This window comes from Protopterus annectens, chromosome 3.part1 (genome assembly GCF_019279795.1).
Source record: "Protopterus annectens isolate FY-2018-M chromosome 3.part1, PAN1.0, whole genome shotgun sequence".
Classification (NCBI taxonomy): Eukaryota; Metazoa; Chordata; order Ceratodontiformes; family Protopteridae; genus Protopterus; species Protopterus annectens.
The window spans coordinates 179,984,626-180,009,693 of record NC_056732.1 but is presented as its reverse complement, the minus strand read 5'-3'; the positions used below and the strand labels follow the sequence as shown (position 1 = coordinate 180,009,693).

At 43.4% G+C, this 25,068-nt stretch overlaps 1 protein-coding gene across 1 annotated transcript in view; it reads left to right on the top strand.

The window, feature by feature from the left end:
• ITGB1 (integrin subunit beta 1) overlaps positions 1-25,068 on the top strand; it is an 823,672-nt gene that overhangs the window by 405,324 nt on the left and 393,280 nt on the right. Inside the window, exon 10 of the mRNA XM_044066189.1 lies at positions 15,359-15,471. Coding sequence (XP_043922124.1) covers positions 15,359-15,471 — 113 coding nt within the window. The remainder of the gene's footprint in view (positions 1-15,358; positions 15,472-25,068) is intronic.

Genomic DNA, 25,068 nt, shown 5'->3' with positions numbered 1-25,068 from the left:
TCTGTCGCTCTCTCGTAGAGATGTGTGGCTCTCTGTGCGTCTGTCGCTCTCTCTCTCTGTGTAACAATGGAGCAGGCACTCCAAAACAAACTTCAGTGAATTTAATGCAAAACCACAGACTGAGCCCTTTCATCTTACAAAGACTTCAGAATAAGTCTGCCATTAAAAAAAAATAAATACAAATGATTCATCCAGTCACATTTGAAATAGCAGTTGAGAGACCTCAATTTATTCTTCTAAGTGCATTTCTTAAAAAAACAGTACTGAAACTTAAGTTATTTTGCATAGACTAGATAATGAAATACAGCTAAATCAATCGCGTACAATATTAGCACTGAAAACTGTGTTCAAATTATAGTAAACAAAAAAATCACACTAAAACTGGTTTTATTTTTAAAATGCTGGAAAGAGAAACTGCTTCATTAATGCCTAGAGCAGCAGCTGCATTAAGCCGAAGTTGCCAAGTTAGTTCTTTGAACTCTGTCTCTAAATCCCCACTGAAGTTTGTCAGTGTTTTGTGCATAATAAAAAAACAGACAATCTGAAAGACGCATTTTAAACAACTCCTAGAGTCTTTTAGAGAACCATAACGTGTTGTTTTTATTACAGTTGAGGTGGTGGATTTGTTTTCTGTAACCACCATGATATAGGCATAGAGTGCTTTCATGAGTTCCTGTTTGATCATTCCACTTTGACAACCCATGAAGTACGTGTAGTAACTATTTTACTTGATTTAACATTGAACAACTACTATATATTTTTGAGGGGGAATTCTACCATCAAATTTCAGGAGTCCCAATAGGGGCTGCGTGTGCCCCTGTATACAATAATATTGTATGAGCGACAGTATTCACCCCTCATTTTCTTTCCTTAGTTCACAGGTGTTATAGGTTCCTGGATGATGTGCTCAATTTGTGGAAAGGAAACGTTGAACAATGGGAATCCTTTTATACTTTCTGGCAAAATTCTACTCCTTTCTTGAGGTTCACACACACAATTGGCTTGAATAGTATTCGCCATCTTGACATCGGTTGGATAAGGATCCCAGCAAATCTGTGTTTGTTTCCACTATTTTTCAAACACCTCCATTTTGACAGCTGCCACTCTTTCCACCAAAATAAGTCAATAGTAAAAGAACAAATGGTAAGGCTTTCCTGTTTAATTTCTAATGACAGTGCTTTTGAAAAAGAGATGCATCAACTAATTGCAAAGTTCACTGTAGGTGGCTATCCCACCCATTTACTTAGAAACATTTGTGCGGAGGTAGTATGCCAGCTTCATGGCAGATTTTCACCTATTTTAAGGATTAAATTAAGCACTTTAAATAATGTGGGGGATACAGCTATAGATATCATGAGTAAGTGGGGGATACAACTATAGATATCGTGAGTAAGAGCATGTTTGATTCATCCATCCCCATTTTTTTCTGTACCGTTCAGAAATGACTTTTTTGGTTGTATTAACATAGTGAGGCTGATCTGTGAGATTTTTTTTTTTTCTGAAGAGGTAAAAAAGATCCTAGCAACTGCTCCAATGATAGTGTATTCCAAAGAAAAGACCATTGAGACACTTAGAATTATCCACTAGTGGTATGAATTGACTGGTGGCTAATGGTTTCTTGTGTAAATGTGGGACCTGCAAAATGTGCTTATGTATAAATGAGGGTCCTCCATACATTGCAGTTGAAAACTTTAATAGAATTATCCCATGTCCAGGGAGATGCAACTGCAACATTGCCTACGTAGTGTACTTGGCTGTCTGCAGCTCCTGTGACACTTTTTATGTAAGGAAAACAATTCGAAAACCTAAGGACAGGATACGTGGACATGTGTATGTTTTAAAGAAAAGGAAAACCACTAATGCGTGTATGATTTAAAGAAAAGGAAAATCACCAATGCCTTCTTTAGACAATTTGGATTGCCCTAAATTAATTTTTGTTTGTTATAATTATTGTTATAGGCAGAATAATAAGTGCCAAACCTCAGTAGGGATTTAGGCACACCACTTAAGTTAAAAGAACTAACTTGGCAACTTAGGCTTAATGTAGCTGCTGCTCCAGGCATTAATGAAACAGTTTCTAGTGTTTTAAAGGTGAAAGCAGCTATAGTTTTTTTTTTTTTTTTTACCATAATTTGAACACAATTTTAAGTGTTAATATCGTATGTGATTTGATTTAGCTGTACTTCATTATCTAGTTTATGTAAAAGTATAAGTTTCAGAACTGGTTCTTTAAGAAATGGCACTTGGCAGTTGTGACATTATAATTTATTCTTTTTCAAATGTAATTGGATGACTTGTTTGCATTTAAATGTTTTTTTAATGGCAAACTGTTAACCTGAAGTCTCTGCTTGTAAGACGAAAGCTCTGTCTGTGGTTTTAGTCCATTAAAATTTGTTAAAGTGCATTAAAGTTTGTTTTGGACTGTCCGTTCCACATTTTGTTTATTTTATTGAAGATGTTCGTGTTTCACTGTTGCAGTCATTACACTTGGGTTATCCTGCTGGCAGGCTACCCGCAGTCGACCAGAATTCCATAGTCTAGGTCTGGCATCTGTTGCTGTCGCCTCTTCCCTGATGTCAGTGCGCCAGGGGTATGAAAGATGCAGCCGACACCATTTTCTTTGTCTTCCTTGCCGCGCGGTGCCCGAAGCAAAAGCAGTTCAAGTGCCGGTCGACTCCTTAGATTTTCGAAATCGAATTTCAGAACCGAAGTCTTCAATAAAGCTAAGTACCCCATTGGGGAAACTTTTTTTTGTTGCTCCAGACCAATGTCAGTAAAAGTTAATTGTATTTCTTGTGGGAAGCAAATACCGCATAAGCCTTTTCACTCTTACTGTATTCCTTGCCTAGGCCCTGACCACGACGTTACTAGTTGTCTGTTTTGTGCTAGATTCAACAAACGCACTATTAAGTGTCTGTTTGATTTTGCTTTACATTACTTTGGCCGAAGGTTAAACTACATAATGCCGTCGGAACAACAGACGACTGGAATTCGTAAAAACGCAAAGACAAGGAAGAGGACAGGCATCCGAGGTCCAAAACTGATGAAGCCTCTTCCAGGCCAGTCGCTGGTTCACCGGTTTTCAGTGAGGCGCTTTTGCAGCCCTTGACACCCGCTACCTCAGAGCCACAGGCCGTATCCGACTCCCACATGGAGATACCTAGGCCTCTGGAAACTCAAGGTATTGGGCCTGCGGAAACTATTCCCTCAGATGGGTCCGGAGCCGCTGAGCAGGCATCGGCTTCTGAGGGTGTTTTCAGACCTTCACAGCTTACTATTAAGTCCACTACCGGAGCCAAGGCAAAGTCAAAAACACCATTCAAGACAAGGAAACAAGTACAGCATTCTCCTGGACAGTCATCCATGCCAAAGAAACAGATGTTTAAAATGGCCGAGGACCTAATTACTTCGTTCAGGGCTTCCCATCCCCCTCCTGATAAAAGGCCAAGGCAAGACACTGACTGACTCCTGTGACCAGGTTTCTATTTCCTCTGATTCCTCCTCAGATCAGGGATATTCTCTCCCTCCCTATGAGGTCTCTGATGCAGAAGAATCTGTACCTTCAGCCTCTCTGCCTGAGGGTTATTCTTTTAGGGAAACCTTGCACACCATGAGGGAGCATTTCCATTAGGAGAGCCAGGATTATTCAGAATCCAAGAAAAGACTCGGGGACGTTCTTTTATTGCCTCAGCACAGGCCCCTGGCTAATCCCCCCCCCTGCGCTTGATATAGTTGGTTTTCTCTGAATCCAGTCTGTCTCCTGATTCTTTACCCCCTGCACCAGTCAAGCCAGACAGGTACTACAGGGTCCCAGACTCTCATAAATTTCTTTATAAAAACCCTGCTGCTGACCCAGAAACAATTTCTCAGGGTCCCAAAGCGGTTGAGGCTTCCACTGCAAAAAAACATGTTCCCTCTGATAGGGATTCTAGAGCTCGGGATAGATGGGGGATAAAAGTTTACACTTTTGCTACTTTAGCTGTAAGGGCTTTAAACTGCCAGTTTCACATGTTTAAATATCAACAGTACCTCATGTCTTTGTTAAAACAGAAAATGCTTACAAACTCAGAATGTCCTGACAATAAGGAAATGCAGGATTTATTGCATGCAGCTGAACAAGTGGGAAAGCATACTGTGCAATGTGGTTTTGATTCATTAGAGGCTTCTTGTAGAGCAGCAGTTACAGGCTCTGTCATTCGAAGGCATGCTTGGTTGAAAGAACAAAGTTTTCCTGAACATGTTAAAGTAAAATTATTGGATGCTCCACTGCAGCATGATACTGTTTGGTGTTAAGGCAGAAGAGGTGTTAAAGAAAATGGAGGATAAAGCAAAATCAATGCAGACAGTAAAGGATTTCTTACAGGTTCAACCACCTAGGTTTAGCAGAAGCTGGCCTTCAAAAAATTGGTCCTTTCCGGTGTCAGACAGGCCACAAAGAGGCAGATACAGACGCCCAAGAGGCAGATATCAGCCCCAAGGTCCATACAGACCTAAACAATGGGGTGCTTCAGCCTCCAAAGGAGGCGAAGACAAATCACAACATTGTAGGAAACAGTCCCAATGACTTTCCTCTACAAATTCCAAGCACTTACCTTTTGGCAGCACCTTTAGGGTGAAACTAGCACTTTTCTCACAAAATTGGCACATGATCACCCAGGACAAATGGGTACTGAATATTGTTTCTCAGGGTTACAGGTTCCACTTTCACACTCTTCCAAAATCAAAAGGTATGCCGTTCCTGCCACAAAACCAATGGGCAGAGGCACAAAAACAAATTTCTGATCTCATGAACATGTGAGCTATTCAGTGTACCACAGCAAGAACAGGGACAAGGATTTTACTCAAGACTTTTCCTGGTACCCAGAAAGAAAAAAGCCTGGAGACCAATACTTGACCTGTCAATCCTAAATACTTTCCTGGATGTTCCAAAATTCAAAATGTTAACACTGCAGCAACTTCTACCCATGCTGGGCAAGGTGGTTTGGCTAGTTACTTTGGACCTCAAGGAGGCATACCTGCATGTCCCAATCAGACAGTCTTGCAGAAGATACCTCAGATTCATAGCTGGCTCAATGCATTACCAATTCTCTGCACTACCCTTTGGCTTATCTACTGCGCCCAGGGTCTTCACAAAATGCCTGGCACCAGTAACTGCATTTTGGAGACAAAAAAGATTTCAAATGTTTCCCTACTTGAATGACTGCCTTATTCAAGCAGAGAGCAAGGACATTCTACTAAACCATCTGGCGTTTGTTAAAAGATTACTAATTTGCCTAGGGTACACAGTAAACAAAGAGAAATCAAAACTAGTGCCCTCTCAAGAGATAATATTCCTGGGTGCAAGCTTAAGTACAACTGCCCAAATGGCTTATTTCACCCCAGACAAAGGCAAACTGACTCATTATTTTCAAATGATGGCAGCAAAGACCCAGCTCCCTGCAAGAAAAATTCTGCAGGCCCTGGGCTTCATGGCATCCTGCATTCTACTAATTCCATATGCAAGACTGCATGTGAGGAACTACAGTGGTATCTAAAAAGTGTTTGGACTCAACATTGCCACAGCCTGGAAACACTAATAACTCTAATTCCCTGCCTACAACAGGAGTTTCGATGGTGGGCACTGGCCTTTCACCACAAGGGACAGCCTTTCACCTTACCCACAGCCAGGCAGTCAATAACAACAGATGCATCGGATTATGCCTGGGGGGCACACATGGCAGGAAAATGTTTTCAGGGCACGTGGCCCAAGGAGCAAATGCGTCTTCACATTAATCAAAAAGAGATGCTAGCTGTACAGAATGCCTGACGGCCTTCAAGGATCTACTACATCCAGGACAACTATTACTAATGACGGACAATACCACAGTTGTGGTACATAAGCAAGGGGGCACACATTCCTACCCCCTCTGCAGGCAAGCCATGACTGTGGAACACAGCACTGACCTACCAAGTACTTCTGCAGGCACAATTCCTGCCAGGAACGAAAAATACACTGGCAGACGAACTAAGCAGAAATCTCATGGATCCTCGCGAATGGAAACTAAATCCACAGGTCTTCAGCATGATAACAAGAAAATGGGGATGCCCAGACAGATATTTTTGCCTCCCCTCACAACTGCCGACTACAGAGATTCTGCACAAGAACTTATCACTCATAAGCATGGAAGGTGGATGCTCTGCCATTCAGCTGGAAAACCCTGACAGTTTATGCCTTTCATCCTCTGCCTCTTCTTCCCAAGGTGCTCCTAAAAGTCAGACAAGAGAAGCCAAAGATTATCCTGATTGCCCCAGACTGGCCACGCCAGCACTAGTACCCAATCCTAAAGAGCTTGTCTCAATGCCCAGCCTGGCCTTTACCTCAAATTCCTAGTCTTCTGACTCGACAAAACAATCAGATTCTGCACAGGCAGCTCAGAACCTTAAATCTGGCTGCATGGCAGATAATATAGCCACTCAGACCACACCTCTCTCTAAAGCTGTTGTGGATGTCATTTTAGAAGCCAGGAAGCCCAGCACTAGGAAATCTTGTTTAGAAAAATGGAAGAGATTCTGTGCTTGGAACCAGGCACAAGGACTCAAACTGCTTGTTCCAAATATACCTCAGATTTTACAATACCCAACTGAGATGCTGGACAAAGGCCTATCCTTCTCATCAGTTAAGATCCATGCCTCTGCCATTTCAGCTCATTACAATAAGGAACCTCCTATTTTCTCTCATCCACTACTAAGACATGACCTAAGAGGGGCAAAAAACATAAGACCCCCAAGAAGAGCACCAGTACCTACTTGGGACCTCAATTTTGTTTTAGAAAAACTCTCACTGCCTCCTTTTGAGCCAGCCAATACAGCTGATATAAAATTCTTATGGAAAACTGCTCTGCTCCTAGCAGTGACTTCAGCAAGAAGAGTCTGAGTTACAGGCATTAATGGCAGTGGAACCTTTCATTATTTTTCATCAGGATAGGGTCTCTCAAGGACAAACCCTACATTTATGCCAAAGGTAGTATCCAGTGTGGCTCTTAACCAAACCATTAATTTGCCAACATTCTATCCAAATCCCCAGAATAAAGGGGAGAGACTTCTGCACGCTTTGGACATACACAGACAGCTACGATTCTACTTGGACAAAACAAAAGCTTTCAGAAAAACTGAGCAACTGTTTGTAGCTTATGCTGCAGGATCACAAGGAAAGCCTATATCAAAGCAGACTATTTCAAAATGGATAGGACACTGCATTCGCTTCTGCTATTCACAACATGGCAAATCAGTGCCTAAGGGCATTAGGCCACATTCTACCAGAGCAGCAGCCACTTCAGCAGCCTTCCTCAGAGGAGTACCAACCAAAGACATTTTAGAGGCTGCAACCTGGAGTTCAGTGCACACTTTCACCAAGCACTACCACTTACATCTCTACTCTAAATCCAAAGCAGGCTTTGCCACTGCAGTTCTGCAGGGCCTGGTAGCCTCTCCTAATCCTATTTAGGCCCAGCCACCCAACCTCAGCTTTGGATGACTGCAACAGTGAAACACTATGAACATACAGTTGTGTAACTACCATAAATGTAGATGGTCGAGTGTATTCACTGTTACAGTCCAGGTTACCCACCCACCATCCCCCTTTTCTTTGCTGGGACTTTTCTGTACTTCTCTATTCTATACAACCTATGTGGTGTATTTGCTTGTAGATGAAGGAAATGTTTATTTTAGTACATGCATGCTTTTTGGCATATTTTTTTTTCAGCCTACCTATTTAGGGGCACCTGACATCTGGAGCAAGAAACACTGAAGAAAATGGCATCGGCTGCATCTTTTATACCCCTGGCACACTGACGTCAGGGAAGAGGCAACAGCAACCGATGCCTGACCTAGACTTTGGAATTCTGGCCGACTGCGGGTAGCCTGCCAGCAGGATAACCCAAGTGTAATGACTGCAACATTGAATACACTCTAACACCTACATTTATGGTAGGTACACAACTGTACTTTCTGAGGTATGTTAGGGGACTAGTGCATTGTGGGTAAGGGAGATGCTCGAGAGATCTTCGTGTTTCACCATTGCAGTTATCACATTTGGGTTATCCCTGCCAGGGTAGCCGTCGGCCGGCCTGAATACCAGAGACTTAGTATTTCTGCAGTGGTTGCTGTTGCTTGAGGACTGATTTCTAGTCATCAGTGGTATAAAGGAAGGCATCCAATGCCATCGCATCAGTCTTTCTTGCTGTGGAGCCTGAAGCAGAAGCAGTTCGCACGAGTGCCGGTCGGCTGCTACCAGAGTTTCATTTCAGAATTGAAGTTGAAGTCTTCGAAAGCTAAGTACCCCATTGGGAATCCTTTTTTCTTGCACTAACCAATGTCAGAAAAAGTTAATTGTCTCGCCTTTGGAAAGCAAACACCACACCGGGGCTTCCAGTCTTACTGCTTCACTTGTCTAGGCCCAGACCACGTGTCGGTTCTGTGCTTTAACGCCAGAACTATTCGTCTTCGGGCCCTTATTGTAGCCAGATACTTCCATTTACCATCCTCTAATTCCGATATGGCTTTGATAAGCCATCCAACAGCAGATCTTCTGAAAAAACATAAAGATAAAGACAGACAGGCACACTGCACAGGACCAAACCTTCCGACAACACTTCCATTAAGCTGGTCATCAGTCCTCCGAAACTCAGGCACTTTTGCAGCCCCTGATGCCCGCTTCAGTTTGCATACACTACTGAGACCCTTTCGGAGTCCGGCATGCCACAGAACTCTTCTTCGTCTAAGGATCCTGTGGTCATCTCTACCTTGGATATGTTAGGAGATGCTGTGCAGGCACCACCTTCCGAGGAAGTCCTTCGCAGCACCGAATCCCAACATAGACCGATGCCTTCTTTCACGGCTACTGTTCTTTCGAAAACAACCGAGTTCCTTGGGCCTAGGAGTCAAACCACACCCAAGAAACCGACTACCCATTCTCAGGCACCTGCTCCCTTGCCTCGGTCTTAAATGCTTAAAATGGCAGAAGACCTTATGCTGATTAGGGTAAGACAAGCCACTCCCTCAAAAAGGAAGAGAGATCTGTCTCCAGTAGTTTTGTCTGAACAAGAGTGATGCATCTGACTATGAAGACATGCAGCCTCTCTCCATATATGAGGATTATGATGCAGAGGAAATCAATTCCTTCAATCTCTCCCCCAGAGATTTTTCCTTTGGGGAAACCCTGCATACCTTAAGGGAGCATTTCCAGTGGGAGAGTTAAGACTACCCACAGTCTAAAAAGAGACTCAGAGTTCCCAGATGTTCCACAGCACAGACTCCTAGTCACCCCCCCCCAATCCTAGATGTGGTCGATGTCTACCTTGAATCCAGCTCTACTCCAGATGCCCTCCCTCCTGCTCCCAGAAAACCAGACCGGTACTACAGAGTCCCTGGCTCACACAAATATATTTTTAAAAATCCAACAGCTGAACTTGAGGTCATTACTCAAGGGACTAAAGGGATTAAAGCAACCTCAGCTAAGAATCCCACCCCCTCAGACAAGGATCCTTGAGCACTGGACAGATGGGGTAAAAAAGTGTACACCTCTGCTACCCTTGCCATCAGTGCAATAAATCTGTCCGTTCCATATGCTTAAGTATCAGCAACATACCTTGGAACTCCTTAAACAAAAAAAGTCCTCCTTTCCTGCATGGGCAGAATCTAAAGATTTACAGGACGTAATGCATTCTGCTGGTCAAGTAACTAAACACACTTTGCACTTGGATTTTGACGCCCTAGAAGCTTCTTGCAGGGCAGCAGTCACCGGATCTATCATTAGAAGACATGCATGGCTTAAGGAACAACCCTTGCCAGGCCATGTCAAATCAATATTGTTGGATGCACCCTTGCACAAATAACTTATTTGGCACTAAAGCAGAAGAGGCCTTAAAGATGGAAGAAAAAGCAAAATCTATGCAGACTGTTAAAGATTTCTTACAGGTCCAGACCCCTAGGTTCAGCAGGCATTTTCTCTCCAAGCACTGATCCTTTCCTGCTCCGATTAGACAGGGCCAGCCTAGGCCCTGTGGAAACAGGACCCCCCCCACACACACACACCAGACAGCAGCCCCAGGGGGTGCCGAGAGCTGAGCAGTGGACTACCTCCACTTCAAAATCAGGAAGTTCTAAGCCACCCCCTTATGGTAAGGTCTCGCAATGACTCGCCCCTTCCCAGCCTCACCATGTGCATACAAGGCCAATGGAACCCTCAGCAACTCCCCCTGCACATCATTCAAAAAGAGGTGATGGCTGTGCAGCAGGCCTTGATGGCTTTCAAACCCCTTCTCTCTCCAGGGATTCTTCTGATCAAAACAGACACCACTGTGATGTGGGACTCGCTCCTACCCTATGTGCAGGCTGGCCATGACCCTTTGGTTCACAGCCTCTTCCCTGTAAATACACCTGTTAGCACAATACTTGCTAGGCTCTTAACTCTCTGGCAGGCCAGTTAAGCAGAAAGCTCTTGGACCCCCACGAGTGGGAGCTCAACAGAAACACCTTTTTCCTAATAACTCAGAAATGGGGAACCCCGGAAGTAGACCTCTTTGCCCCCCACACTAACCATCAGCTCAGCAAATTTTGCACAAGGGAACATCACTGCATGGCTTGGAAAGTGGATGCCCTATCCTTCCACTGGGTAAACCTCTCTGTCTATGCCCTTTCTCCCCTCCCTCTCATTCGCAGGGTACTGCTCAAAATAAGGGAGGAAAAACCAGGGACCATTCTCCTAGCTCCAGACTGGTCCAGACAGCACTAGTACCCTTGCTGCGCAGCCTTTCCCCACTGCCTGCATGGAATCTTCCTTATACCAAACCTCCTAACCCAGAGGTAAGGGGAATTCATGCAGCCCCAATTGCAGACACTCAGTTTGGCAGCTTGGCTTATACCCTAACCCCTGACCAATCTGCCATCCTCAGTAAACAGGTTCTGGATGTTATCCGGGAGGCCAGACACCCTAGTACCAGAAAGTCTTATGCAGATAAATGGAAAAGATTCTGCACTTGGATCCAGGCCAAGGTGGCCAATACATCACAGCCCTCCATTCCTCTCATCCTGGATTACTTGGCTGACCTACTACACAGTGGTCTGTCTTTCTCCTCTATAAAAATTCATGCCTCTATTTCTGCTCATTTTCCCACTGAGCAGCCTCTTTTTTCACACCCTCTGATTAAACAGTTCTACAGAGGGGCTAGTAACTTGAGGTCCCCCAGAAGGGCACCCACACCAGCTCAGGACCTTAACTTTGTCTAGGAAAAGCTCACCCCCCCCCCTTTCAACAAGCTTCTTCAGAGCTAAAATTTCTCTCCTGGAAGACTGCCTTTTCCCTGGCCATTACTTCAGCTAGAAGAGTCTCTGATCTGCAAGCACTTATGGCTGTGGAACCTTTCATCTTCCATGCAGACAGGGTATCCCTCAACTATTCCATCCTTCATGCCCAAGGGTGGTGTCCAGTGTGGCTCTCAACCAGTCCATCCATTTACCCACCTTCTTTCCTAACCCGTAAAACAAGAGAGAGAGGATTATGCACACTCTCTAGATGTGCACAGACAGCTCAGATACTATCTGGACAGGACTACACCCTTCAGAAAGTCTGATCAATTGCTGGTTAGCTTTGCTTCAGGGGCAGAAGGAAAGCCAACTCCAAGCAAACTTTTTCTGAATGGATAGCACACTGCATCCATTTCTGCTACAAACAGCATGGCAAACCTCCCCCCAAGGGGGTCAGGACACACTCCAGCAGAGCAGCCTCCATCTCTGCAGCTTTCCTCAGAGGAGTCCCCACCAGGGACATACTGGAGGCTCCCACCTGGACATCTGTTCATACTTTTAACAGACATTACCACTTGCCTCTCTCCTCCAAATCCAGGGCAGGGTTTGCCTCTGCAGTCTTGCAGGGCATGCAAGCCAGCCCCTAGCTTCCTGGACTGCCTCCACCCATTCCCTCAACTTTGGGAATCTGCCCAAATGTGATGACTGCAACAGTGAAACACGAAGAATATAGTACAGTTGTGTACACTTACCATAAATGTAGATGTTAGTGTTTTTGCTGTTGCAGTCTTGGTTTCCCTCCCTCCATCCCCCTTTCTCTTCCTTTATTTCTCCTTATTTCCCTTTCAAGGGGCATATTAGTTATTTTCCATTGGTGGGGTTCTACCACCAGAGCCTAGCCTCCTACTTTGGGGGCTCCTGACAGGTTAGGGCAAGAAAAACTGATGTAACTGGATCGGATGCCTTTTTTTTACCACTGACGACCTGGCGTCAATTCTCAAGCGACAGCAACCGACACAGAAATAGTAAGTCTCTGGTATTCAGGCTGGCCGAGGGCTTCCCTGGCAGGGAAAACCCAAATGTGATGACTGCAACAGTGAATACACTCTATCATCTACATTTATGGTAAGTGTACACAACTGTACTTTTGTGTTCCACAAGCTGGAAAAAGGGCCCGTGTCTGCTCTGAGAATTGGATCTGAACCCATTTGTTGAGGAAGAATGAAAATGGACAACTCAGGTTATCATTATGGTGAGTACATAACTTTTTTTCATCCTAGAAATTTGGTTTTGTCTGTTTCTTAGAAAGCCATCTCCTCCTGAATTTCTTAGGCCATTTCCTTATGTTCTTTTCTTGGCAAATGTCTCCTTGTCTGTAAAGATATTTCCTGCTTGGGCAGTTGCCTGCTCTGGTACCCTTTTCAAGTTGTGGATACCAATTCTGTCCTTGAGGCAGCTACTTGTCCTCTGTTCATACTTTTGCTAAACATTACAAGTTTGGTGTTATTTCCAGAGTCTGAGCAGATTTTGCCAGGGCTGTTCTGCATGTGTTTGTGGAGGTTCCGCTTTTCATTCCTCCTTGCAGGCTTCCTCTGGAGTGCTACTGCAGCAGTGATATGGAAGGATAGAGCAGTTGTGTAAAATCTTACCATAACAGTAGATGTCCTTCTCTTCAGTGTTGCAGTATTTGCTCCCTCCCTACTTTCCCCCTCTGTTCTGCTTATTGCCCCGTCTTCTGTTTCCCTCCTGACCGAGGGGCCTTTTCTCACGTTTTCTTATTCCTTCTGGATGCTGCTCCTTGTCCCAGAGGGTATTCTGTTCCTCCTGGGGCTTTTTCAGTTCTAAGTGCTTACATCCATACATCATCTTTATGCCCTACATAGTGTGCAGGGGGCATATGCGTGATGTACAGTGCCTATAAGAGCTGAAGGCTTTATTATACTGGCCAGATGTTGGTTTATCCTTTGGGCAGGAGATGCCTAAGGTGAATACTGCAAATGTGAAGAAAAGGTCAGGTACTGTTAAGGTAAGAGTTTACACAACTGTACTTTTATCCCTAAAGTTTAAACCAGCAGTGGAGCCATTGAGAAAGTAGTGCTGCATAGTAAAGTTCAGGGTATTGGTTCATTATTGGAGATGGGCCCATGTATGCTGCAGGATGTAAACTGTATCTTTTTTGAGGTAAGATGTATGAAAGGTCAGGTAAGATGTAGCAATATAAGAACACTGAGAAAAAGAATAAAAGCCATCCCATATGAAATGGGGCTCATCCCAGATCTGTGTAGTCTTTTCTCCTGCTCTCTAGTTACAATTCGGCAAAACGTTAGAGTGGTATTGTGTATTTTCTTTAGTAGCCAAACATTTTACAACATAACTACTTGCAAGGGCAAATGGAGAAAAACCTGTTTGGTCTGTGACTTGCTACATATATCAGTACTTAGGCTTGATTCTAACTTACCTGCCTGACATATTTGATCCAAGTTTGATTGTGAGTTCAGATGTGTTGGAGTTGATCTTTGGGCTAAGTTAAACTTCTAATAACTCTTCCCCCTGGAATTTTCTGAATATTAATGGCAAAAGGTATATCTCCATTGACCAGCTTTTGGGTGTCTGGTTCCTCTTCAGTTCTTTAGTTTTTTCAAAGATGTTTTTTTTAATTGTATCCTGAAGTGGTCAAGCTCATTTAAGTGGACCTGTCATTCCTCTAGTATGAGGGAGTGACAAGTACTTACCCAGTCTGACACTGAATGGATTAACATTCTGTGTTGTTCTGTCTGGTAGTTTTGCCCATTGGTCTCTGTCGTTTCAGACTGCTGATTTGTAGTAGCAGCTACTTGTGATGCTTTACTTACAATGTCTTTTACTCTCATTGACAATGTGAACATTTGTTCTGCAGTGCTCCGAAGTATCATAATTTTGACTGTGGCAGTTGGGGCCCTCTTAGCAAAGCTGGCATCATTGTCCTGATCTTCAGAGTTCTTTTCTGGTTTGGCCTTCTGGCATTTTCTGTTTTTGTGACTTACTGATATATACATACATATAAACACGAAATATCTTTATTAAATTATCATGTATCACATAGGCCGTGGTACATTTATATAAATGAAAATAATCCGTAATAAGACTCTCTCCGTTGCAAACCTTATACATTCCAAACAGTGCCGAGACAACTGTAGCTGCAAGCATTATACATTACTTTTAACGTTAGTCGACCATTACAAGGCTTATTCAAATCCTGCCTTCTTTTAAGCCTCGTTCTTCCTCCTCTGCTTGGGAGCTTCATATTAATTTCAGTCATAAGGCCAATCAAGATGAGTCCCCTCCTAGATCAGTGTGATAAATGCAAGACCATATCTGCTAGATATAACAAATTCTTACTGTATCAGTTTGGTCTTTTGAGACTGCCCCTCCTCAGTAAATCAGAAATACCCTTCCACCATACTTTGAGTGGGCAATTCCTCCATTCAGGCACTGCTGTTGGTCAGTGTGAGTCTGGCAGTTGTTAGCTTAGAAGTGCCAAATCTTAATTGTATTTCCTCACGTTACAGTAAGTGCTTCCTATTGACTAGAGGCAAAAACGCATCTGTTCTGGGTGATCTTTGTGTTTTGGATACATCTGCATCCCCGACCGTAGGAGCCCAGTCATAATACCCCTTCAAGAGGTGTCATCTGAGAGCTCAGCTGATATGGTAAGAACATATCTTATTTTTCCAGTCATTGTTCAGAATCACTTCAGTGTAGGAGCTGAAATTTCTAGTGAGGGATAAGAATAATTCTTACATTTTTTTTAACCCCTAAATTATGATGAAACCGAAATAAATGCTTTTTGGAGAGGGTTGTGTTGATTTGCCTTTCAAGTGTCTCACAGATCTCATTCAAGCTTTAGAGGTGACATAACTGCATGCACACTGCATATACTTGTTTGCCATTGTCAGGTGCTGTCTGGGATTGATTGCAAGTTTGCTGCTGTTTGGAGAAGTAAAACTTGGAAAAATACCATATGTCTACTTATGCTGCTGTTCTCTCTGTTAGATGACGTTTATACTTTTATGTTTTGGAATACAGTTGTCTTAACAAGGAATTTCTTTTCTCATAAAGGAACTGCAGAATCTTATTCCAAAGTCAGCTGTTGGAACACTGTCTTCCAATTCCAGCAATGTCATCCAGCTCATTATTGATGCCTATAATGTAAGTATTGAATATCCCTTTTTCCCTAGTTTTCATATAAAGTGATAAGCTTGTGTCACTGTACACTGGAGTAAAGCTTCCAAATGTGTTCCAGTTAGTGACGTGTGTTGCACTGCGAGTTTTTGTTTAGGACTAGAAAAGTGGTAGAAAAGTGATGGCTTTTTAATAGTGGCTAAATAGTCTAAGTAGCAAGTTTGTGTGGCTTTCACTTAAACTTTTAAGCCTCTTAAAGCAATGATTTGGTGATTGTATAAGCTGCATACACCTGTAAATGTATGCTGTTTAATGACTCCATGTATTATGCCATTATGTTTTGATGAATAATTGCAGTTGCTTATTTTGCCTGTTGTGCTTTGAAGGCTGATATTCCATAGAGGTAGTTTTTTTTTTCTCCCTTCTCCGTTGGTCCCTTGTGCTATTGGTAGTGGAGAACTTGACCATTGTGTCCCTATAGGTTAGGGGGGTATATATATTTAAATGCTAATGGTTGTGCCTTTGTAAAATATGGGAAACGGGTAATCCAGAAAGCTCAAGTCGGGTTACTATCCCATCTGTGACCCAGATTGAGGACAGGACTAACAAGAAACAGAACAAAGGATTAGTCAAGATAAAATCACTTTAACTAGCAGGTCTAGGAGTCTCTCTCTCTCTCTCCCCGATAACCTCCCTGTGGAGGGAGAATAAAGACATCTTGTTGAAGTTTCACTTAGTTTACTCAGTTAAGGTAGGTGGACAACTGATCTTGTTCTAAATATTCATTAAAACAATAACACTTATCTACCTACTTAACTGAATAAACTACTTGAAACTTCAACAAGATGTCTTTATTCCTCCAACAGGGGGTATCGGAGAGAGAGAGACACCTAGATCTCCTAGCTAAAGTGGTTTTATCTAAAATTCTTTAATCCTTTGTTCTGTTTCTTATATAATATGGGGATATATGTAATATGGGGGTATATATTCTAAATGGTAATGAGGTAACTTCAGAAAGTTGCATATAATGTTGCACTTAAAGTTTTAGTTTTAAAGGATGTCCTGTTCCTATGTTGCAGTATTCGTACTGTGGGATTTCCAGCCTCAGGTGACCCGACGTCTGCTCCTACGCAAAAGCTTAAGCTTGGCTGCTGTAGGTGAATGGGACATCACACGCAGGACCATAAACCAGAAACCATAAATGTGATGTCAGCACGCACAGACCCCAGAACTTTTCAGCCGCAGACTAAATTAGCTATGACCGATTCGCTCCTACAACCAAAGACTTCAAAAGATAAGTACTCCGTTGGGGTTTTTCTCTTGCGTACACTTGAGCTTCATTGCTGTAGATTTCCCTTTAGCCGATGTCTGAGAAAAAGAGCAAATGTAGTTGTGGGTGTCAAATACCGCACAGAGACTCATGACCGGTGTGTGTTTTGCTTAGGTAAGGAACACGACCATAAGGCCTGCTCCATTTGTCAGTCTTTCGTGCCAAAAACCCTACCTAGCCACCTGGCCGCACTAAATCTGTATTTGGAAAATCAAAGATTAAAATGCTTCGCGCTCGGGATGGATCCCAAGTTGGCCAGCCAAGCCGAACAACCGAGGAAGAAGCCCAAGGTTTCTAAGCCTACACCCGATGCCGCTCCACCATCGGATATCCTGCTGACTACCGATATAGGGGCCAAGGGACACCTGATTAATCAGTCAGCTTCAATGGTTCCTCTGGAAGAGGCAGTTACTGCAGCCACCGAGAGCACGTCTGCAGTCAATCTAGACCCCGGCCACATCCAACGTCGAGGGGGAGCCATTAATTGGTCGACCGACCAAGACCTCTTCTGCTCCAGCCCAGGCTTCTGTCTCTGGCAGTTGTTTACCAATTTCTTAATGCAGGCCTTTATGGGCCTTAGACCCCCAGGCCCTGCACCTACCAACATTTCTGTGCTGAGCCCCAGGCCAGCCTCTGCTTCCTCCTTGCCTTTACCCACTACTCAACAGGGAGAACAACCACCAGACCAGTCCTACTCCTCTTCTGAGGAATCTGTGTCCTATGTCTCAAATTGCTTTACCTGTGGATTATTACTCCCCAGACGATTCTGTTGAAGGAGATTCCCCACCAGAGGATATTACCTTTGGGGAAACTATTTAAAAAATGAAGCAGTACTTCAAGTGGGATACTACCTTAATGAAGATGCCCAAAAAAGATGTTTTGAACTTTTTAACTTGAGTCTCCCTCTCATTCAGCTGTTCCTCCTGTGCTTCCAGCCTTCCTGGATGCCTTTAATTCAGTCTTCAAGAATCCAGATGTTTTTCATGTTTCACTGTTGCAGTCATTACATTTGGGTTATCTGCTTGCAGTAGCTCTCAGTTATCAAAGTCTTGGGTCCTGTATCGGTTGCTCTCTCATCTTCCATGACGTCAGGCAGTCAGGGGTATAAAGCATGCAGCCGATGCCATTACATCAGTTTTTCTTGCCGTGTGGTGCCCGAAGCAGAAGCAGTTCGCAAGTGCCAGTCGGCCGACTCCTGAAAATTCCGTTTGAGTTACAGAAGTCTTCAACTAAAGCTAAGTACCCTGCTGGGGAAACTTTCTTGCTCTAAACCGATGTCAGTAAAAGTCAATAACTATTTCTTGTGGAAAGCAAATACCTGAAAGATTTTAATTCGTACTGTATTCCTTGCCTAGGCCCTGACAATGGCGTACATCGCTGTCGGTTTTGTGCCTTATTTAAACCACGAACTATTCATCGTCTGTACATTTTTGCTTCTAAATATTTTAGTACTCTATTCAATTATCCAGTTATGTCTTCGGTAAGCCACCCGACTACCGACATTCTGAAAAAATGCAAAGCTAAAGACAGAGACAGGCCACCTAGGTCCAAAGCTGCCGACGACGCTTCTCCTAACCTAGTCTCCAGTTTGCCGGTGCTCAGTGAGGTGCTTTCGCAGCCCCTGATAACCACTACGTCGGATTCACAGGCCTCTACTGAGACCCATTCGGAGTCTGGTATGCTGTGTAATTCAACTGTGGACCCTGCGGATGTCTCTACCTTGGATGGGTCCGGAGCCGCTGTGCAGGCACCGGCTTCTGAGGGTGTATTCAGGCTTACTGACTTGCATATTAAACTGACGACTTCTTCTTCTAGGCCTAAAACTCGAACCATGCTTAGGAAACACGACTCCCAGACCACATGGTCAGGCCTCTATGCGTAAAAAAATATGAATGGCGAAGACCTTATTACTTTAATCAGGGGAAGCCAACCTTCCCCCAATGAGAGCTAGGATTGAATTTGCTTGTGATACTTCTGACCAGGATTCTGAAATTTCTGTCTCCTCTGATGACCAGGATTTACCCTTATCTACCTATGAGGATTCTGATGCAGTTTACTCTATTCCCTCTGCTTCTCCCCCAGAGGATTTTTCTTTTGGTGAAACCGTGCATACTCTTAGGGAGCATTTTCACTGGGAAAGCCAGGATTACTCTGATTTTAAGAGGAGGCTTAGAGATTTCTTACTCCTGCTCCAACACAGGCCTTTAGCTAGCCTTCCTGTTCTGGACATTGTTGACTGCCTTTTTGGAATCTAGCTTGCCCCCTGACTCTTTACCCTACTGCTCCCAGAAAACCTGACTGATATTACAGGGTTCCTGAGTCTCAAGTTCCTTTTTAAAAATCCTACTGCGGATCCTGAGACCAATTCACAGGGACCCAAGAGCATTAAGGCTACTACTGACAAAAATCCTACCCCCTCTGATAGAGATTCCAGGGCCCTGGATAGATGGGATAAGAAGGTATACACCTCTGCAACCTTGGCCATCAGGGCCTTAAATTGCCAGTTTCATATGTTAAAGTATCAGCAGCATATTATTGGATTGCTTAAACAGAAAATTATGTTGATTCCTGATTGTGCTGAAAATAAGGATTTACAGGATTTAATGCATTCTGCTGAACAGGTTGGAAAACGTACTTTGCAATGTGGTTTTGATTCACTAGAAGCATCGTGCAGGGCTGCTGTCATCGGGTCTGTACTTAGGAGGCATGCTTGGCTTAAGGAGCAATCTTTGCCAGATCATGTTAAAACTAAACTGCTGGCTGCTCCCTTAAATCAGGACTGTCTGTTTGGCGACAAAGCAGAAGTTCTTAAAAAGATGTAGGAAAAAGCTAAATCTATGCAAACTGTTAAAGATTTCTTACAAGTGCAGCCTCCTAGATTTAGTGGTCATTGGCCCTCAAAAAGTTGGTCCTTTCCTGCCTCTTCCAGGCCTTCTCAGTTCAAACCCAGAACCAGCAGAACACCCAGGCTTCAGTCCCAGGGTACGCAGAGGTCTAAGCAGTGGGGGGCTCCCACTTCCAAATCAGGGAGTAGTAATACTCCCCCCCTATGGTAAGCTGTCTCAGTGACTTAACTTTGAAACTACCAAGGACTTCTCAACTGACTGCTCCTTTAGGGGGAAAGATTGCTCTGCAAGCAAAAAATTGGGAACTCATTACCCAGGACAAATGGGTTTTAAACATAGTTTCCCAAGGATACAGATTTCACTTCTGCACATTGCCAACCCCAAACAGTTGGCCAGATCTACTCCCAAATCAGTGGGCAGAAGCTGAAAAGCAAGTACTCTCTCAAGATTAAAGGCTATTCAGACTGTACCAGAAGAGGAAAAGGGACAAGGTTTCTACTCGAGACTTTTCCTGGTACCCAGAAAAGACAACTCATGGCGTCCTAGCCTGGACCTGTCTATCCTAAACACCTTTTTGGTGATTCGAAAATTCGAGATGCTAACTCTTCAGTTGCTTCCCATGATAGGCAAGGATGCCTGGTTGGCAACACTGGATTTAAAGGAAGCCTACCTGCATATCCCAATCAAGGAATCGTGCAGAAAATACCTACGCTTCAAAGCAGGCTGCTTGCACTATCATTTTTCTGCACTGCCCTTTGGTTTATCTACCATGCCCAGGGTATTCACAGAGTGCCTAGCTCCAGTCATTGCATTTTGGAGGCAAATAAATATTCAAATATTACCCATACCTGGACGATTGTCTAATTCAGGCAGAAAGCCAGGACATACTTCTGAATCATCTGGCATTTGTTCAAAAGGTGTTAACTTGTCTGGGGTACCCTGTCAACAAATTGTATTCCTGGGAGCAAGCTTGAACACAACTTCCCAGATTGCTTTCCTCAAGCCAGAGAAACAAATTCATTTGACAACTTACTTCAAACTAGTGGCCACAAAAACCATGCTATCTGCAAGGCAAATACTGCAAGCCTTGGGGTTCATGGCCTCATGCATTCAACTAATTCCATATGCAAGACTGCATATGAGGAAACTACAATGGTATCTAAAAAGCCTATGGTGTCAGCATTCTCAGGATCTAGAAGCAATGATTCCTGTCATACTTTGCCTGCAGTTAGAATTCCTTTGGTGGACAGAGGCTTGCCACCAAAACAAGGGGCTACCATTCACTATACCCCCTGCCGCCCAAACCCTAACAGATGCATCAGACTATGCATGGGGGCTCATCTGGCAGGGAGGTGCATTCAGGGCAAATGGAACCCAAGTCAAATGCACCTGCATATCAATCAAAAATAAATGTTAGCTGTACAGAAAGCTCTGACAGCCTTCAAGGACCACATTCTTCCAGGAGAATTAATGGTAAAGACGGATAACACCACTGTTATGTGGTACATAAACAAGCAGGGGGTACCCATTCTTACTCCCCTCTGCAGACTAGCCATGGCTTTGTGGAACACAGCTTTGAGCTACCAAGTGCATCTACAGGCTCAGTTCATGCCAGGAAGACTAAATACACTGGCAGACAAACAGAAATCTCATGGACCCACATGAGTGGAAACTGGAACCACAGACTTTCAAAATGTTGATCAACAAATGGGGGAGCCCAGATATGGACCTGTTTGCTTCCCCCCCAGAACTACCAAGTGGACAAATTCTGCACAAGGACTCTTCACAAACAAGCTTGGAAAGTGGATGCTCTGTCCTTCAGCTGGAAAAATATCAGTTTATGCCTTTCCTCCTCTGCCTCTCCTCTCCAAAGTACTACTAAAGATCAAACAGGACAAACCAAGGATGATATTGATTGCACCAGACTGGCCACGCCAACACTGGTACCCCCCCTTGCACAGTGTGTCACAGCTGGCCCCATGGCACCTGTCTCAGACCCATACCCTACTGTCTCAGCAGGAGAGCCAGATTGTGCACCCCCAGCTTCAAACCCTGAACCTGGCAGCCTGGCTAATTTCCTAATCTCTCCGTTACCATCCCTCAGTAAACAAGTGTTGGATGTAATTTTGGAGGCAAGGAGGCCTAGTACTAGAAAATCTTATGCTGAAAAATGGAAAAATGTCTGTGCCTGGAACCAAACTCAGGGATGGCCACAGCAGCACCAAATTTACTTCAGATTCTTCAATACTTGACTGAGATGCTTCACAAGGGCCTTTCCTTTTCCTCCATCAAAATTCATGAGTCAGCCATTTCAGCTCATTACAACACAGAACCACCCATTTTCTCATCCACTGTTCAAGCAGTTCTTCAGAGGCCAAAAACTTAAGACCACCCAGGAGAGCCCCAACTCCAGCCTGGGGACCTTAACTTTGTTTTGGAAAAACTCTTCCTCCTTTTGAGCCAGCTGCAACTGCAGAGTTAAAATTCCGTTCTTGGAAAACTGCTTTCCTTTTAGCAATCACTTCAGCAAGAAGGTTATCTGAATTACAGGCCCTTATGGCAGTGGAGCCTTTAATCATCTTTCATGCGGACAGGGTGTCCCTCAGGACCAATCCCTCTTTCATGCCCAAGGTGGTATCCAGTGTGGCTCTTAATCAGTCCATTCATTTGCCAACCATCTTTTCTAATCCACAGAACAAAGGGGAATGGATACTGCACTCAGATGTGCACAGACAACTTAGATTTTACTTGGACAGGTCTAAACCTCAATGGAAATCTGAACTGCTGCTGGTGGCATTTACTGCAGGAGCAGAGGGGAAGGCTATTTCAAAGCAAACCATTTCTAAATGGATAGGCCATTGCATTCATTTCTGCTATAAGCACTATGAAAAACCTATCCCACTGGGGATTAGACCCCATTCAACCAGGGCTGCATCTACCTCTACAGCCTTTCTCAGAGGTGTCCCTACCAGAGACATCCTAGAAGCTGCTACCTGGAGTTCTGTACATACTTTCACCAAGCATTACCATTTGCCAATTTTCTCTAAATCCAGAGCTGGTGTTGCCACTGCAGTCTTGCAGGGCCTTATAGCTGGTCCTAATGCTATCTGAATTCATCCTCCCATCCTTAGCTTTGAGAATCTACCCAAATGTAATGACTGCAACAGTGAAACACGAAGAACATAGTACAGTTGCGTACTCTTATGATAAATGTAGATGTTCAAGCGTATTCACTGTTGCAGTCCTGGTTACCCTCCCTCCAACCAACCCCTGACTTCTTTTGGCTATACCTCTATTCTGTTTTACTATACTTAAGCTTTTTGGTGTATTTGCTTTGTATAACCTTATATATATATATATATATATATATATATATATATATATATATATATATATATATTTGGTTCCCCTGAAATCTGGAGCAAGAAAAACTGATGTAATGGTGTCGGCTGCATGCTTTATACCCCTGACTACCTGACGTCATGGAAGATGAGCCAACAACTCTACGCAGGACCCAAGACTTTGATAATCAGGCTGACTGAGGGCTACTGCAAGCAGATAACCCAAATGTAATGACTGCAACAGTGAATACACTCCTAACATCTACATTTATGGTAAGTGTACACAACTGTACTATTCTCAACCTCCTGCTCCTAAAAGGCCGGATAGGTTTTACTAAGTGCCTGATGACCAGAAGTTTCTGGTAAAACCTCCCCTGGCAGACCCAGCAGTTATTACTGTGTCCCCAGACACAGTCTAGGCAATTACCTTCTGATTCACGTTTGCCAACAGATAAGGACAATAAAACCATAGACAGAATGGTTAAGAAGCTGTACACCTCCTCTACCCTGGCCTTCGGGACGGTCAGTTAGCAAACCCACATGCTTAAATACGCCCTGGACTTGGTCTCCCAGGCTTCCACCTTGCTGGCTTCTACCCTAGACTGTCCAACCAAAGCTGACATTGCATCAAAACGGCCTCTAGCTACACAAGTTGCCAGACACTGTTAGGTGCAGTTATGACGCAGCAGAGGCCTCAGCCAGGTCAGCTGCCTCTGTATCTGCTTTGAGCAGATACTCCTGGCTTCGCCTGCAACCTCTACCAGAGGATTTTAAATCCAAAATCATGGATGCTCAGTACTTTTTGTAATGCTGAAGTGAATGAAAATTGTCAAAACCTATCTGCTGTCCATGGCAATATTAATGGAAATTCTTATCACATTTTCTTTTCTGTTGGTAAAAAAATTCTTAAGCTTCTAAAAGTGCCAGAGTTCAAGATGCTGACCTTGAAAGCATTCTTCCTTTTTTACGTCAAGCCATCATAGTACCCTGGACCTGATACATGCTCATCTTTACATACTGATATCAGGAAGGGCAAGAATTTCTTCATATCCAAAGTAAGTTGGTGTTATTTTCGGCAAATTTCCTTTTCTGTTTTTAGTGCGTCCCCAGAGTGTTTGCAAAGTGTCTGGCTCTAGTAGTAGCCTTCTGCAGGGATAAGGGTGTCTATTTACTTATCTGGATGTCTGTACAAAACACCAAAAATATGCAAACGTCATACATACTACCGTAGATAAAATGTTTTTTTTGTTGTTTCCACAAGCTTATCTGGACACAATACATCAGATGGAAGCCAGGAATCCACACAAGTTTAATTTAGCGCTTTCGTCTCTTGATTAGAAAATTCAACAAAATGAGCCATCACAAACAACCGCGCCCTTCTATACATATGACATAATTTCCTTTCTAAAACATAATACATACAGAATAAAAACGTTCAAAGTAATTAAAATAACTTTTCGTATTTATCCAATGTTATCTAAGCAGCTTTGAAATGTTAACCATACAAATTATCATATATTTCAATTTAAATATATAAATGTATATATGCAAGAAACCAAGTGATTACAGATGAAATTCTGCTTTTAGCCTTAAAATTGAACTGATGGATGGACATGGCCATGTTGAGCCCAGGCTACTCAGAGGCATTAGCTCTCATTTGCCACCTCAGTTCCTTTAATTCTAGATGGTCATTTTAAGGGGCCTCTCCTCTCCCCTAATGTGACTTTATCTGTAATGGTGAACTTGAAATTATGTCCATCATATGTAGCAGTATGGGTAGCTTGGGGATTTTTTTTATGTCTTTCTTCCCCATATCATAATTATTTTTGTATATTCGAGTTCTAAGTGCATTGATCGTCTTCCCTATGTAAAAACAGGGGCATAGGGAGCACAATGCTTAAATATACCACAGTCTTGCTACTACATGAATACGTTTTCCATAGGGAATATTTCCCATAGTTAGGTATACACACTTATTTACCTTCTTGAATATTTCTACATTGTAGGCAAAACCCGCATTTCACCATTACCCCCCCCCCCCATTGCCACCCACATTCTTGTGTATTTCTATAATGTTTTTAAGACCAGGGTCTTTCTTTAATATTAT